Below are 15,063 nucleotides of genomic sequence, written 5' to 3' on the forward strand. Positions count from 1 at the left end.
GACTTGGCCATGACATCAATGTAACTAGAAAACAGACATAGTTTTTCAATCCGAGATGTGCATGAATGCATGACCCTGTCTGCACTCTTCCAAGATGCTGGAATAATCCTCATGCCTCTGCTTTAGCACACCCGTATCTGCTTTAGCACACCCGTATCTGCTTTAGCACACCCGTATCTGCTTTAGCACACCCGTATCTGCTTTAGCACACCCGTATCTGCTTTAGCACACCCGTATCTGCTTTAGCACACCCGTATCTGCTTTAGCACACCCGTATCTGCTTTAGCACACCCGTATCTGCTTTAGCACACCCGTATCTGCTTTAGCACACCCGTATCTGCTTTAGCACACCCGTATCTGCTTTAGCACACCCGTATCTGCTTTAGCACACCCGTATCTGCTTTAGCACACCCGTATCTGCTTTAGCACACCCGTATCTGCTTTAGCACACCCGTATCTGCTTTAGCACACCCGTATCTGCTTTAGCACACCCGTATCTGCTTTAGCACACCCGTATCTGCTTTAGCACACCCGTATCTGCTTTAGCACACCCGTATCTGCTTTAGCACACCCGTATCTGCTTTAGCACACCCGTATCTGCTTTAGCACACCCGTATCTGCTTTAGCACACCCGTATCTGCTTTAGCACACCCGTATCTGCTTTAGCACACCCGTATCTGCTTTAGCACACCCGTATCTGCTTTAGCACACCCGTATCTGCTTTAGCACACCCGTATCTGCTTTCACCTCCCACCGCTTTAGGAGCTGCATCTGCGCCTTGATCCTTGAAGGGTGGTGGCGTTCCTACGGATGCGGAAAACCCGGCTTCCAGCCGAGTCTCACGCGAACCGTGAAAAAAAAAAAAAAAATTATCTGCTTTAGCACACCCGTATCTGCTTTAGCACACCCGTATCTGCTTTAGCACACCCGTATCTGCTTTAGCACACCCGTATCTGCTTTAGCACACCCGTATCTGCTTTAGCACACCCGTATCTGCTTTAGCACACCCGTATCTGCTTTAGCACACCCGTATCTGCTTTAGCACACCCGTATCTGCTTTAGCACACCCGTATCTGCTTTAGCACACCCGTATCTGCTTTAGCACACCCGTATCTGCTTTAGCACACCCGTATCTGCTTTAGCACACCCGTATCTGCTTTAGCACACCCGTATCTGCTTTAGCACACCCGTATCTGCTTTAGCACACCCGTATCTGCTTTAGCACACCCGTATCTGCTTTAGCACACCCGTATCTGCTTTAGCACACCCGTATCTGCTTTCACCTCCCACCGCTTTAGGAGCTGCATCTGCGCCTTGATCCTTGAAGGGTGGTGGCGTTCCTACGGATGCGGAAAACCCGGCTTCCAGCCGAGTCTCACGCGAACCGTGAAAAAAAAAAAAAAAATTATCTGCTTTAGCACACCCGTATCTGCTTTAGCACACCCGTATCTGCTTTAGCACACCCGTATCTGCTTTAGCACACCCGTATCTGCTTTAGCACACCCGTATCTGCTTTAGCACACCCGTATCTGCTTTAGCACACCCGTATCTGCTTTAGCACACCCGTATCTGCTTTAGCACACCCGTATCTGCTTTAGCAAACCCGTATCTGCTTTAGCACACCCGTATCTGCTTTAGCACACCCGTATCTGCTTTAGCACACCCGTATCTGCTTTAGCACACCCGTATCTGCTTTAGCACACCCGTATCTGCTTTAGCACACCCGTATCTGCTTTAGCACACCCGTATCTGCTTTAGCACACCCGTATCTGCTTTAGCACACCCGTATCTGCTTTAGCACACCCGTATCTGCTTTAGCACACCCGTATCTGCTTTAGCACACCCGTATCTGCTTTAGCACACCCGTATCTGCTTTAGCACACCCGTATCTGCTTTAGCACACCCGTATCTGCTTTAGCACACCCGTATCTGCTTTAGCACACCCGTATCTGCTTTAGCACACCCGTATCTGCTTTAGCACACCCGTATCTGCTTTAGCACACCCGTATCTGCTTTAGCACACCCGTATCTGCTTTAGCACACCCGTATCTGCTTTAGCACACCCGTATCTGCTTTAGCACACCCGTATCTGCTTTAGCACACCCGTATCTGCTTTAGCACACCCGTATCTGCTTTAGCACACCCGTATCTGCTTTAGCACACCCGTATCTGCTTTAGTACACCCGTATCTGCTTTAGCACACCCGTATCTGCTTTAGCACACCCGTATCTGCTTTAGCACACCCGTAGATGACCTTGTCACTTACCTACAGTACACCGGTAACGTCTTCTATTGTTTCATCATCGCAAGGGAGCTCAGAAATCCACAAACCGGCTTTGGGCTGCTGAGCTTTTAGCACGAAGCACAGCTGCCCAGCACACGGAAGGGATATCATATTATTCAACCGGCCCAAATTCCCGCCATCAATCACCATGTGTTGCACCGCCCTGCCTCTGGCTAACAGGAAAAGGAAGAGTTTCCTGTATCTTGTTGTCAGCAGTATGATTCTTAGGAAGGCACTGTTGCAGTCAAGCGCACATATTTTATAGCCTCCTTCTCTCCTCCCGGTCTCTCACTGCCCAAAGGTGCTATTTAGTTTATCACAAATTCTTTTTTTGAAGATTTTCCAAGAAATCTGCACCAGTTACAAAGTACAGATGAATGGTTCTTGTAAGGTGTGTACAAGGCATGTTTATGGTATGAGCTGCTTCATTAACAGCTGTAGTACTGCAGTACTCTTATATTGCTCTTACCATTGTCTTTCTTATGCTCGTGGTACAGTGGCATCGATCAGTAATTGCTCTATTCTCGACTCATTGGAAAGGTCTTGGAAAGTCTGTCATGAGGAAGCGCTATGTTCGTTCGACTCCTCGGCCTACGTGACCTGCACATGCGACGACGGCTTCGCTGGTGATGGGCATACATGTCTCAGTGAGTCAACCGTGATCTGCGACGCCGGTAACCGTGTTAGAAACCGTTTCTACGATTCCCTTTGCCTTTCAAATCTCATTTTATAAGAAAGAAAAAGGACCAAGGAACTACAAGTTACGCTATCATGTCCACTAACACCACCAGTTACTAAACAATCAGCTTGGCTCTCCATCCGAGTTCAAATCTCATTTTGTCGTTATTATTTGTACACTCCTTCTGGATGCCCTGTATTGTGATCCCCAAAGGGAATATTCATGGATCACGAACAGCTAGCCTATGTACTCTGCACACTGTCCACCTTTAGGAACACACACCATGCACACGTACCCTTATCTCCAGCAGTGCATGCAGATTTGCAGACCACCGCAAGCTAGGGATAGGTGAGGTGCATATCTGGATACGTTTTCTTCACTTCCCGACTTCAGCACACAGCATTATAGTGTCAAAATTCAATCTGATTCGTGCAGGTTGCGTAGTTGTGGAAGGCCTTCACCATCATCACAAGTCCTGCATCACAGAACATAGTTGACCCGTAGATAAACCTGTTAACTAACGTTGACCAGAGAAAACTGTGGTATTTCCTTGTTCCTGTGCTTTACAGATGCCAGCATCGGCGGAGTGGGGAACTGTATGTTTAGCGACGATTTCTGTGGATGGGACCATGCAGAGGACAGCGCACACCACTTCCTCTTGCACAAAGGAAAGACGGTTAGTGAAGGCACTGGCCCCAAGACGGCAAGCTGGCATGCACGTAAGTACCGGAGTGATCTTATGTACCCGCTATGATTGGCCGTTGGACAATAATTAGCAATTTACTGTGATCACAGCTACAACATAGCTCAGTGGTTTGAGCATCGCTGGCCTCAAGCAAAGGTCTCTGGTTCGAGACCGGGTGGGGACAGTTAACATTTTTCTTCAGACTTTTCCCGTTTGCGTCTTTCCCTCAAGCCCATGAGTAATTTACTATGTATGTATTGCTGTCTCTGTCTACTAACAATGTGCTATACCAACTTGCGATATGCACCTTCCGTCCCCTGGTGATTGACATGCACCTTTCTATGTGAGGCATTCAGCGCTATGTTATTGCTCCAGCCATGATAACTATACAGAACTTCACAAGGGATATGCCTGCTGGTGTGTTGCTGCTCCGATAAAACTTATCTTGTTGACTCTACAGAAGTTCACAAGGGATATACCTTATGTGTTGTTGCTGCGCCGATAAAGCCTATCTTGTTGACTCTACAGAAGTTCACCTTATGTGTTGTTGCTGCTCCGATAAAATTTGTCTCTCTGACTCTACAGAAGTTCACAAGGGATATATCTTCTCTGAGGGCAGTCATCGCAAGGAGGGCTCCATTTCCTCCATCATCAGTCCTATGCTTCCAGCTACGGAGCAGTACTGCCAAGTGGGATTCCACTACCACATGCAGGGTAACAACATGGGCACGCTGAAAGCCTACAGAGTGACGAGAAACAGCACCGGAGACACCACCGAGCTGCTGTGGACGCAGTCGGGCGACCGTGGCCGTGCCTGGCATATGACTCAGATTCCAACGCAGGCCGACTCTCTCTTCCGTATCAAGATAGTGGCGGTGCAAGGTGATGGCTACGCGTCGGACATCGCTCTAGATATGCTGCAGTTTTCCGAGTGCACCACACATCTAGCAGGTACTGTTCTCAAGGATTCGAACTAAACATATTACCCTGGTTTGACACAAATGTTACGTGTACTGGCTAGGCATGCATTATCCATTGTTGCAGTAGTGTGTGTGTGGGGGGGGGGGGGGGGGGTGTACCTGTGCGTGCGCGCGCGCGTGTAATGCAATACAGTGCAGGCCGGTAAAGTCCAACCGCTCATTCGAGCACTGTATGTATGGCGAGTTGGATTGTGCGAGTTTCATGCTGCAAGTGTGTGTCTGTGGTGTGAGTTGCGTTCCATGCTCTGAGCCGAGTAGAACGTTGCATGGCTGCTGCTGCTGACTTGGTGCTGGCCGTGTAGAGTGCACCTGTAGTGGGACTTCACTGGCTAGCCGGGGATGCGGGGACCTCACTGGCTAGCCGGGGATGCGGGGACCTCACTGGCTAGCCGGGGATGCGTGGACCTCACTGGCTAGTCGGGGATGCGGGGACCTCACTGGCTAGCCGGGGATACGGGGACCTCACTGGCTACTGTAAGACCACTAAAATTAACGAAAATTTAATTCTAACGCTTCAAAGTTTTAAGTCGCTATGTGCAAAACGATATGTACATGTACAGTCATTTGACGGTTTTGACGGACAGAATTCATTAGCATTTCACTTCGCAAGTTGGTAGTGCGGTAAATGGTCCACTGTGTTAACTCTTGCTCTACAGGCTCTTGTGACTTTGAGGAGAACCTGCTGGGAGATCCGAACTGTGGCTGGACAAGCACAGCAGTGACGGTATCCAACACGTCACTGAGCTTTCAACGTGCCAGCGAACAGACAGTGGAGATCAAAGGCCTCCCGGAAGTCATACAGGACCATACACGAGCGAGTAAGAAGTGCCAACGGTGAAATGTATTATTTCCAGATCTCTGCTTTACTAAGACGGATGAAACTTGTTTGTTGACGTGAGGGTCCAAATGATTGAGAGCATTGGAATTAGCTCATGGTAACTGTTCCACTGTTACAATTGTATTGAGCTTTTTTGCAGTGGCAAACTGAGATTGCTCCAAGAAAAGACTAAGTGTCTCAACATCTAGAACTCAGAGCACATTCTCAGTCAGGTGATGTTGCAAAGTACTTGAAACTAGTGGCTCTGACAGAACTCCCCCCCCCCCCCCCCCGTCCAGTGTCGAGAAGATTTGTTTGTGACAGAGCGTGCCACAGTAGTATTCCTTCAGCATGCAGTATTGTGTGTGTGTGTGTGTGTACATGTGTGTGTGTGTACATGTGTGTGTGTGTACATGTGTGTGTGTGTACATGTGTGTGTGTGTGTGTGTGTGTGTGTGTGTGTGTGTACATGCGTATGTGTGTGTGTGTGTACATGTGTGTGTGTGTACATGTGTGTGTGTGTACATGTGTGTGTGTGTACATGTGTGTGTGTGTGTGTGTGTGTGTGTGTGTGTACATGCGTATGTGTGTGTGTGTGTACATGTGTGTGTGTGTACATGTGTGTGTGTGTACATGCGTATGTGTGTGTGTGTGTGTACATGTGTGTGTGTGTACATGTGTGTGTGTGTGTGTACATGCGTATGTGTGTGTGTGTGTGTGTACATGTGTGTGTGTGTACATGTGTGTGTGTGTACATGTGTGTGTGTGTGTGTGTGTGTGTGTGTGTGTGTACATGCGTATGTGTGTGTGTGTGTACATGTGTGTGTGTGTACATGTGTGTGTGTGTACATGCGTATGTGTGTGTGTGTGTGTACATGTGTGTGTGTGTACATGTGTGTGTGTGTGTGTACATGCGTATGTGTGTGTGTGTGTGTGTACATGTGTGTGTGTGTACATGTGTGTGTGTGTACATGTGTGTGTGTGTGTGTGTGTGTGTGTGTGTGTGTGTACATGCGTATGTGTGTGTGTGTGTACATGTGTGTGTGTGTACATGTGTGTGTGTGTACATGCGTATGTGTGTGTGTGTGTGTACATGTGTGTGTGTGTACATGTGTGTGTGTGTGTGTACATGCGTATGTGTGTGTGTGTGTGTGTACATGTGTGTGTGTGTACATGTGTGTGTGTGTGTGTGTGTGTGTGTGTGTGTACATGTGTGTGTGTGTGTGTGTGTGTGTGTGTGTGTGTGTGTACATGTGTGTGTGTGTGTGTGTGTGTGTGTGTGTGTGTACATGCGTATGTGTGTGTGTGTGTACATGTGTGTGTGTACATGTGTGTGTGTGTACATGCGTATGTACATGCGTATGTGTGTGTGTGTGTGTGTACATGTGTGTGTGTGTACATGTGTGTGTGTGTACATGTGTGTGTGTGTACATGTGTGTGTGTGTACATGTGTGTGTGTGTGTGTGTGTGTGTGTGTGTGTACATGCGTATGTGTGTGTGTGTGTACATGTGTGTGTGTGTACATGTGTGTGTGTGTACATGCGTATGTGTGTGTGTGTGTGTACATGTGTGTGTGTGTACATGTGTGTGTGTGTGTGTACATGCGTATGTGTGTGTGTGTGTGTGTACATGTGTGTGTGTGTACATGTGTGTGTGTGTACATGTGTGTGTGTGTGTGTGTGTGTGTGTGTGTGTACATGCGTATGTGTGTGTGTGTGTACATGTGTGTGTGTGTACATGTGTGTGTGTGTACATGCGTATGTGTGTGTGTGTGTGTACATGTGTGTGTGTGTACATGTGTGTGTGTGTGTGTACATGCGTATGTGTGTGTGTGTGTGTGTACATGTGTGTGTGTGTACATGTGTGTGTGTGTGTGTGTGTGTGTGTGTGTACATGTGTGTGTGTGTGTGTGTGTGTGTGTGTGTGTGTGTGTGTGTACATGTGTGTGTGTGTGTGTGTGTGTGTGTGTGTGTGTACATGCGTATGTGTGTGTGTGTGTACATGTGTGTGTGTGTACATGTGTGTGTGTGTACATGCGTATGTGTGTGTGTGTGTGTACATGTGTGTGTGTGTACATGTGTGTGTGTGTATGTGTGTGTGTGTGTGTACATGTGTGTGTGTGTACATGTGTGTGTGTGTGTGTACATGCGTATGTGTGTGTGTGTGTGTGTACATGTGTGTGTGTGTACATGTGTGTGTGTGTACATGTGTGTGTGTGTGTGTGTGTGTGTGTGTGTGTGTGTGTACATGCGTATGTGTGTGTGTGTGTACATGTGTGTGTGTGTACATGTGTGTGTGTGTACATGCGTATGTGTGTGTGTGTGTGTACATGTGTGTGTGTGTACATGTGTGTGTGTGTGTGTACATGCGTATGTGTGTGTGTGTGTGTGTACATGTGTGTGTGTGTACATGTGTGTGTGTGTGTGTGTGTGTGTGTGTGTACATGTGTGTGTGTGTGTGTGTGTGTGTGTGTGTGTGTGTGTACATGTGTGTGTGTGTGTGTGTGTGTGTGTGTGTGTACATGCGTATGTGTGTGTGTGTGTACATGTGTGTGTGTACATGTGTGTGTGTGTACATGCGTATGTGTGTGTGTGTGTGTACATGTGTGTGTGTGTACATGTGTGTGTGTGTGTGTACATGCGTATGTGTGTGTGTGTGTGTGTACATGTGTGTGTGTGTACATGTGTGTGTGTGTACATGTGTGTGTGTGTACATGTGTGTGTGTGTACATGTGTGTGTGTGTGTGTGTGTGTGTGTGTGTGTGTACATGCGTATGTGTGTGTGTGTGTACATGTGTGTGTGTGTACATGTGTGTGTGTGTACATGCGTATGTGTGTGTGTGTGTGTACATGTGTGTGTGTGTACATGTGTGTGTGTGTGTGTACATGCGTATGTGTGTGTGTGTGTGTGTACATGTGTGTGTGTGTACATGTGTGTGTGTGTACATGTGTGTGTGTGTGTGTGTGTGTGTGTGTGTGTGTACATGCGTATGTGTGTGTGTGTGTACATGTGTGTGTGTGTACATGTGTGTGTGTGTACATGCGTATGTGTGTGTGTGTGTGTACATGTGTGTGTGTGTACATGTGTGTGTGTGTGTGTACATGCGTATGTGTGTGTGTGTGTGTGTACATGTGTGTGTGTGTACATGTGTGTGTGTGTGTGTGTGTGTGTGTGTGTACATGTGTGTGTGTGTGTGTGTGTGTGTGTGTGTGTGTGTGTGTACATGTGTGTGTGTGTGTGTGTGTGTGTGTGTGTGTGTACATGCGTATGTGTGTGTGTGTGTACATGTGTGTGTGTGTACATGTGTGTGTGTGTACATGCGTATGTGTGTGTGTGTGTGTACATGTGTGTGTGTGTACATGTGTGTGTGTGTGTGTACATGCGTATGTGTGTGTGTGTGTGTGTACATGTGTGTGTGTGTACATGTGTGTGTGTGTGTGTGTGTGTGTGTGTGTACATGTGTGTGTGTGTGTGTGTGTGTGTGTGTGTGTGTGTGTGTGTGTGTACATGTGTGTGTGTGTGTGTGTGTGTGTGTGTACATGTGTGTGTGTGTGTGTGTGTGTGTGTGTGTGTGTGTGTGTGTGTGTGTGTGTGTGTGTGTGTGTGTGTGTGTGTGTGTACATGTGTGTGTGTGTGTGTGTACATGTGTGTGTGTGCACATGTGCATGTGATCCATTACATGTGCTCTCCTCCTGTTGTATCGGGGCAGATCCAGAGATCTCTACAGGGTGGAGTTCCAGTTTAGCCAAAACTGAGTAGCTGATACATGTACATGCATGTGGTTGCCAGTAGTACATTTGAGAAATATAGGGGGTTCCACTGGACCCGAAGAATGCCCCCCCCCCCCCCCCCCCCCCCCCCGCACGGATCCACCCCTGTGTGACACGTTATATTATGTTTTGCTGTAAGCCATCTTGAACTGTGTTTGCTACTCCGCTTAAGATTCTCGTGGCCACTTCATGATGTTGAGTGCAACACAAGAACAAGCAGTGGAGCAGCCAATAGTGCTGCAGAGTCCGGAGCTTCCCTTCGACGGCAAGCATTGTCAGGTTAGTGTGGTGCATGCGCGACTCTCTCTCTCTCTCTCTCTCTCTCTCTCTCTCACACACACACACACGCACGCACACACACACACACACACACACACACACACACACACACACACACACACACACACACACACAAGAACCAACATGCCATTACTAGCTAGTCCTGACAAGAAGCATTTCAAACGTGGAGCATGCGCAGCATGTAGGTTACATCTCTGCAGTAAGTTCATTTCAGATCCTCTAGTCTTCACTTTGATGTAGACATCACCTCGGTGGATGCTTAAAAAAGGATATCCAGGAGTCATCGATTCGGACTTGTCTTTACGCGTTGGCATCGGGTTTATCAAAACCAAGCGTTAGCTCAGGTCAGACTGAGCTAGCCCATCACCTCCGATTTTATACCAGCGGCAGATGTTTTGTCTAATAGTGGGTGGGTGTGAAAGGATAAGTCAGCCAGCCAGTACATGTAACATGTATATGCGCCAGAGCCCATTGTATACATTCCAGATACCTCAGCACAATGTGTGTGCCTGTGTGGCTGTGTGGCTGTGTGTGACTGTGTGTGTGTCCTTGGGAGGGGGAGGGGTAGATGCATGAAGAGCTAGCTGTTGAAAATTATACTATTAAAAGAAAGTGCATGGCGAGTGGAATGTCTCCTGTCAGCAGCATACACAAGTAACTGATTGTTTTGTGACTTTCTTTGCTGCTCTATAGATGGGCTTCTACTATCGTGCCTTTATGGACGACGAAGGCAGTGGCAATATTGCTCTGTATGCAAACTTGAATGGAAGTCGAGTCCAGTGGTGGAGTCTTTCCGAGTCCAGTCCGATACAAGGTAACTCACCGTAAACGCCTGTGAATATGTATCTGTTCTAAAAAAAAATACCCCCATTCATTCCTTTGACTCTGTCTTTTCAAGTCAAGTTCAGCCCGATAAACATACTAAATACCGGTACGGTTTTCACGTGCAGCGCATAGCATATACATGAAAGTTGACTTCTCCACTGCACACAACTCGGGTCCGAAAGTTAGTTCATTCCCGGAACAGTTCCCGCCTAAAAGTTAGTACTGGTGGTACCACTAAATTCGAAAGTAGGTACTTATTTACGAACTGTTTACGGTATGTTATGAGATGGTGGACACAGAGTCACGTTGAACATGTACAGACATGCTCACTTTCCATGATTGTTTATGATACTCTCCGTTATGCAGCTGCAAGCAACGGCTGGGTTTACCAAGCTCTCAACCTGAACTACACCGAGTCTTTGCGCATAGAGTTTGAAGTCACTGTCAGCAGTGGTATGATGCTGGTGGGCATTGATGACATCACTTTCAGAGAATGCGGAAAAAGTAAGTATGCCAATATGCAAGAGAGAGAGAGAGAGAGAGAGAGAGAGAGAGAGAGAGAGAGATTGGAAGCTGTGTCACAACTCTGAGTTTCACGTATTACTACGGTCATCAGGCAACCATGGATGTACGGCAGTTTTTTGGGGTTGTTCCAATTTCCGTCCGTAACTGTTGGTAGCGTGCCCTACCACATGACATTAGACTACAGTACATTACCCCACAGTGTAGCAGCAGATTAAAAAGTGTGGACTGAATGTGTGTAGCCCCTGACAGAAGTAGCCTACACACAAACGAGCACGGAAAGCTAACTGTTACACATCACCAGAAACAAGCGTGTGCTCAGGACACCGCCTGTGATATTCATATGTTCTGCGTCCTTGAATACTGGTTCGTCAGGCGAAATAGCATGTCATAGTACATTCGAGATCAGCGGGAAGAAGATGACGTTGTCCACTAATTTTAGTATCTGTGCACACGAATCTGCTGTGTGTGTTACTCTGTGTGTCAGCTATGGCATCATCGCCTGTGGTTCCATGCCTAGCATGTACGTCTGAACCATCCTGCCAAGTTTGAATGACGTAGGTTGAGCGATCGCTCCGCGAAACATACTTTTTGAAATTCTCTTCATAGTATATCTTCCACCACTGAAATTTCGAATTTCTTCGAATTTTTTGCTGAGAGGGGTGGCTTGCAACCTCGATATGGCTTGTTCCAGGCACGCTTTGGAGCCATCGCCTGTTGAAGTAGTGGCGGGGATCTGCCCTGCAACTGCTACAACAAAAAATGATTCAATCTGAGAAAGGGTGAGACCTCGAATCTCGGTTGAATATTGAGTATTTCAAGCCTTTTCACGACGAAGATGGAGTTCTTTTTGGAGATGGACGTCGCGGCAAAGGACATGGTGTCCGACTTCTGGCGTCTGGTGAAGCCAGGGATCATTTGTCCAGTCAGGTCGGCAGCCTAACCGTCGGTAAGCTTGTGTTTGGATCCCGTTCTGCTCGATGTGGTAGATCACAAACAATTTGATATCGCACAAATTGATCTCAGCATCGTGCGTACGGTATTTTATATTCAGAAAATCCCAAAGTGTCTCTGTGTAGCCGTCCTATGCCACGAGAAACTCCAATCAGGCTCCTATGTCCTCTGCCTTCATGATTGAATGTCCACTTCGTTTGAACAACGAACACAACAATCGAGGACGGCTTTGCAATGAAAAATACAGCTATACTGGAGCTGAAAAAAAGAAGAAAAAAACGTGCTCAGGATGAGACTCGAGTACACGCATACTCTCCCAGCAGGTGAAACGCAAATTTTTGTGAAAAATGCGTGTCGCCGACTGACCAGTAATTTCGCCTGACGGTTCAGCAACAAGAAGAGATTCCATAATGTTTGAAACGGATGTGAATCATAAGATTGCATTGGAAAAGGTGACGTATTAACAGGCTCACACCACACAAGATAATACCGGGGATGTATGGAATGGCTTCCTGATCCAGGACTGTGAGCTTGGGCTGATTGCCCAGTGCTTCGAATATTCAACTTCCATTTGCTTTGATTCGAATTTCCCGGGTGTTCTCAACTTGCCATTGTGATAATCCCTTGCATACCAATGCCCTTGTTCATGCTGCTTCTCTGCATACAGCTGCAACTGATTTGGATTACTCCCTATTCACACAAGAGCAAATTCGTGTGCTGTTCCAAGAGGGAACGCGAGTGGTGAGAGGTACTTCCTGGAGTTGGGGAACGGAGGACGGCTACGGCGCTGGAACCATCTACATGGGACTTGATATGCGTATTGGCAGGTATGTGCATTTTGCATTTACGCTAGCATGCATGCAACACAAGAACGCAGTACCCGGCAAACGTGGCACAACTCACATATCACGCTCGGTGGAAAAAATTCTATTGCACATTCTGGACCCAGCTTAGAATTAAAAAAATTGGTCTTCATTTGTGTGTGTGGATATGTGTGTGTGTGTGTGTGTGTGTGTGTGTGTGTGTGTGTGTGTGTCGATGTGTCTGAGTGTGTCTGTGTTTTTCTTGGCGCACACAGTTACATGTGTAGCTGCTTGGATTCTGTTCTCTGTTCTGTGTCCTGCCTTGCTTCATTCCAGCCATACTTATATTGGCTGGGTGCAGACGAAATGGGACTCTGGCTACATCAGCATGTGCCGTATGGGGGTCGGCGGATTCTACGACCTTGAGCGGTTGGATGGTAAGCTTAGGTTCATGCCTTTCCTCACTGTTTGGTGCATGGTAGTGATGTCATAGTTCATATAACGAGGTGCTGACATACCAGAGTCAGATAGGCTTGGGTGTGGAAAGAATACTTACTGTGGTCTCCATCACTAATATGGTGAGAACACAGTGCTGTTATAATCTATCAGTCATTCCAAGTGATTGTCATGAACTGCGTACTGCTGTTTTCATTTTTCTTCGTCGTCTTTTCAGAGTTTGACCCGTGTAACTTCCCGTATGAGAATGGAACAACTAATCCATGTGATGCCAATGCTACGTGTAGCTCTGTGATTCATCACAACTTCACCTGTACCTGCCAGGAGGGCTACATCGGCAATGGGTTCTCCTGTGTAGGTAAGAATGCATGGCGATGTCAAGTGGTGACTTCTGCTTACACAGCTAGCTAAGCTGAATGCTGAGAGAGATGCCGAGAGGACAGCAATTGACTGATAACAGATGATAGGATTTGTGAACTTTCAAAGACATCTCCACAAAAACTTGTTGCGCAGCTTCTGTGTTCTATGTTCCAAAACACCGTGCTAGTTGGTTGATGTAAGCAATGTATTATTATTACTTACTTACTTATTAAAAGCATGCCCGCGTAGGTGGCGGAGGTTCCACTTTCGCTTACCGTAGTTCCGCGCATATAAGCCCATGGGCTTATATGTGAAATAATGCAGTTTGAGGATAAAATATCCAGTAAAACATGTTCGTTTTTTAGCCCATGGGCCAATATTCGAATTTTGAAGGTTCACGAAAAAGTACAAGTCCATGCTCATAGTGGGTCTACCATACTCTACTGGTAAACTGCACTGACCTGCTGTACCATGGTAGGAAGAGTCCACAATGTGAAAAATTCTTGTTGACACGCGAGTTGCATTTGTGTCTGTTTATAAGCCCATGGGCTTATAAACGGAGGTGGGCTTATATCCGGATCTAGGCCCGTGGGCTTATATCCGGATCTAGGCCCGTGGGCTTATATGCACGGAATTACGGTATGCCATTCAGGATTGATGTCTGAAGAGTAATACAATGAAATGACAGAAACGACGTTGACACAAGCCGTTAGCATCAATAACAATTGGCCTAATGGAAAACTTAATCGAAAGTATAAAATAAAAATAGAATATACATACATACAACATGTCTGGCGGACACCTTCCTAAGGGTGTGCAGACTCCACTGTAGCCACTTCATGTTTCACACAGTTATACACCAGTACTCGAAAACGGTCTCTCGGCTACAAATTCTTCCAAAAATAATAAATATCCAGATTTTCGGGCCAGGCCCATCTTCAGGAATAATAAATCCAGAACAAAGACTATGGTTATTATATCTGACAAAAACGGTGAGACAAATAGCACCAAAAGAAAAAGGGATAGCGCTAACAAAACCAGCAGCAACAGGAGCAGTAAAAACACACACGAAGCAGGCTAGAACATTACAGTCCCCCCAAACCAAGCAGTAGCATCACACCATCCCTAGCGAGTACTGGTGTATGTCTGGCGGAATCACGTGAATCACGAGAATCTATGTACAAGAGTGAATGGTCAGTGTAAGCAATGAGTAGCCATGCCAGAGTGATTGTTGGCGGCATCTCCTGACAATCCTTCCCTGTGCTCTGTGTTGCCTGCTTTCTTCTCTGCTCGATGCTGTGCACAGAGAAAGCCAGCTATGGTAAGAAATTATAGTAACCTGTGATGAATGCCATGGTGAAGTGATTGACCCGCTGATGTAGATGCAAGGAGTTGATCACAAAGCATGATGTCGCTTTTCTATGGCTGCAACTCTATGTCTTAGCATTGACCCAATCATCTACTGTTCTTGTTCATTTTCTTTTTGCCTGTATTCCACTTGACAAGAAAGTTTGAAGTGTGCTTGTCGAAACTCTCAAAATGTTGCTTGTCAAGTGAAGTTTTTCCTCTTGCTAAGTTTAATAGCACTTGTTTGTCTCTTGTCTCGGAGGAAATCTTTTACATAGACT

The 15,063-nt window shown here is 46.7% G+C and overlaps 1 protein-coding gene across 1 annotated transcript in view; it reads left to right on the forward strand.

Moving 5' to 3' along the window:
* LOC135810037 (MAM and LDL-receptor class A domain-containing protein 1-like) overlaps positions 1–15,063 on the forward strand; it is a 58,557-nt gene that overhangs the window by 19,052 nt on the left and 24,442 nt on the right. Inside the window, exons 27-37 of the mRNA XM_065323504.1 lie at positions 2,782–2,931; positions 3,533–3,682; positions 4,234–4,599; positions 5,285–5,446; positions 9,388–9,494; positions 10,209–10,329; positions 10,707–10,844; positions 12,484–12,643; positions 12,956–13,056; positions 13,293–13,433; positions 14,742–14,756. Coding sequence (XP_065179576.1) covers positions 2,782–2,931; positions 3,533–3,682; positions 4,234–4,599; positions 5,285–5,446; positions 9,388–9,494; positions 10,209–10,329; positions 10,707–10,844; positions 12,484–12,643; positions 12,956–13,056; positions 13,293–13,433; positions 14,742–14,756 — 1,611 coding nt within the window. The remainder of the gene's footprint in view (positions 1–2,781; positions 2,932–3,532; positions 3,683–4,233; positions 4,600–5,284; positions 5,447–9,387; positions 9,495–10,208; positions 10,330–10,706; positions 10,845–12,483; positions 12,644–12,955; positions 13,057–13,292; positions 13,434–14,741; positions 14,757–15,063) is intronic.

This window comes from Sycon ciliatum, chromosome 2, assembly GCF_964019385.1.
Source record: "Sycon ciliatum chromosome 2, ocSycCili1.1, whole genome shotgun sequence".
NCBI lineage: Eukaryota > Metazoa > Porifera > Calcarea > Leucosolenida > Sycettidae > Sycon > Sycon ciliatum.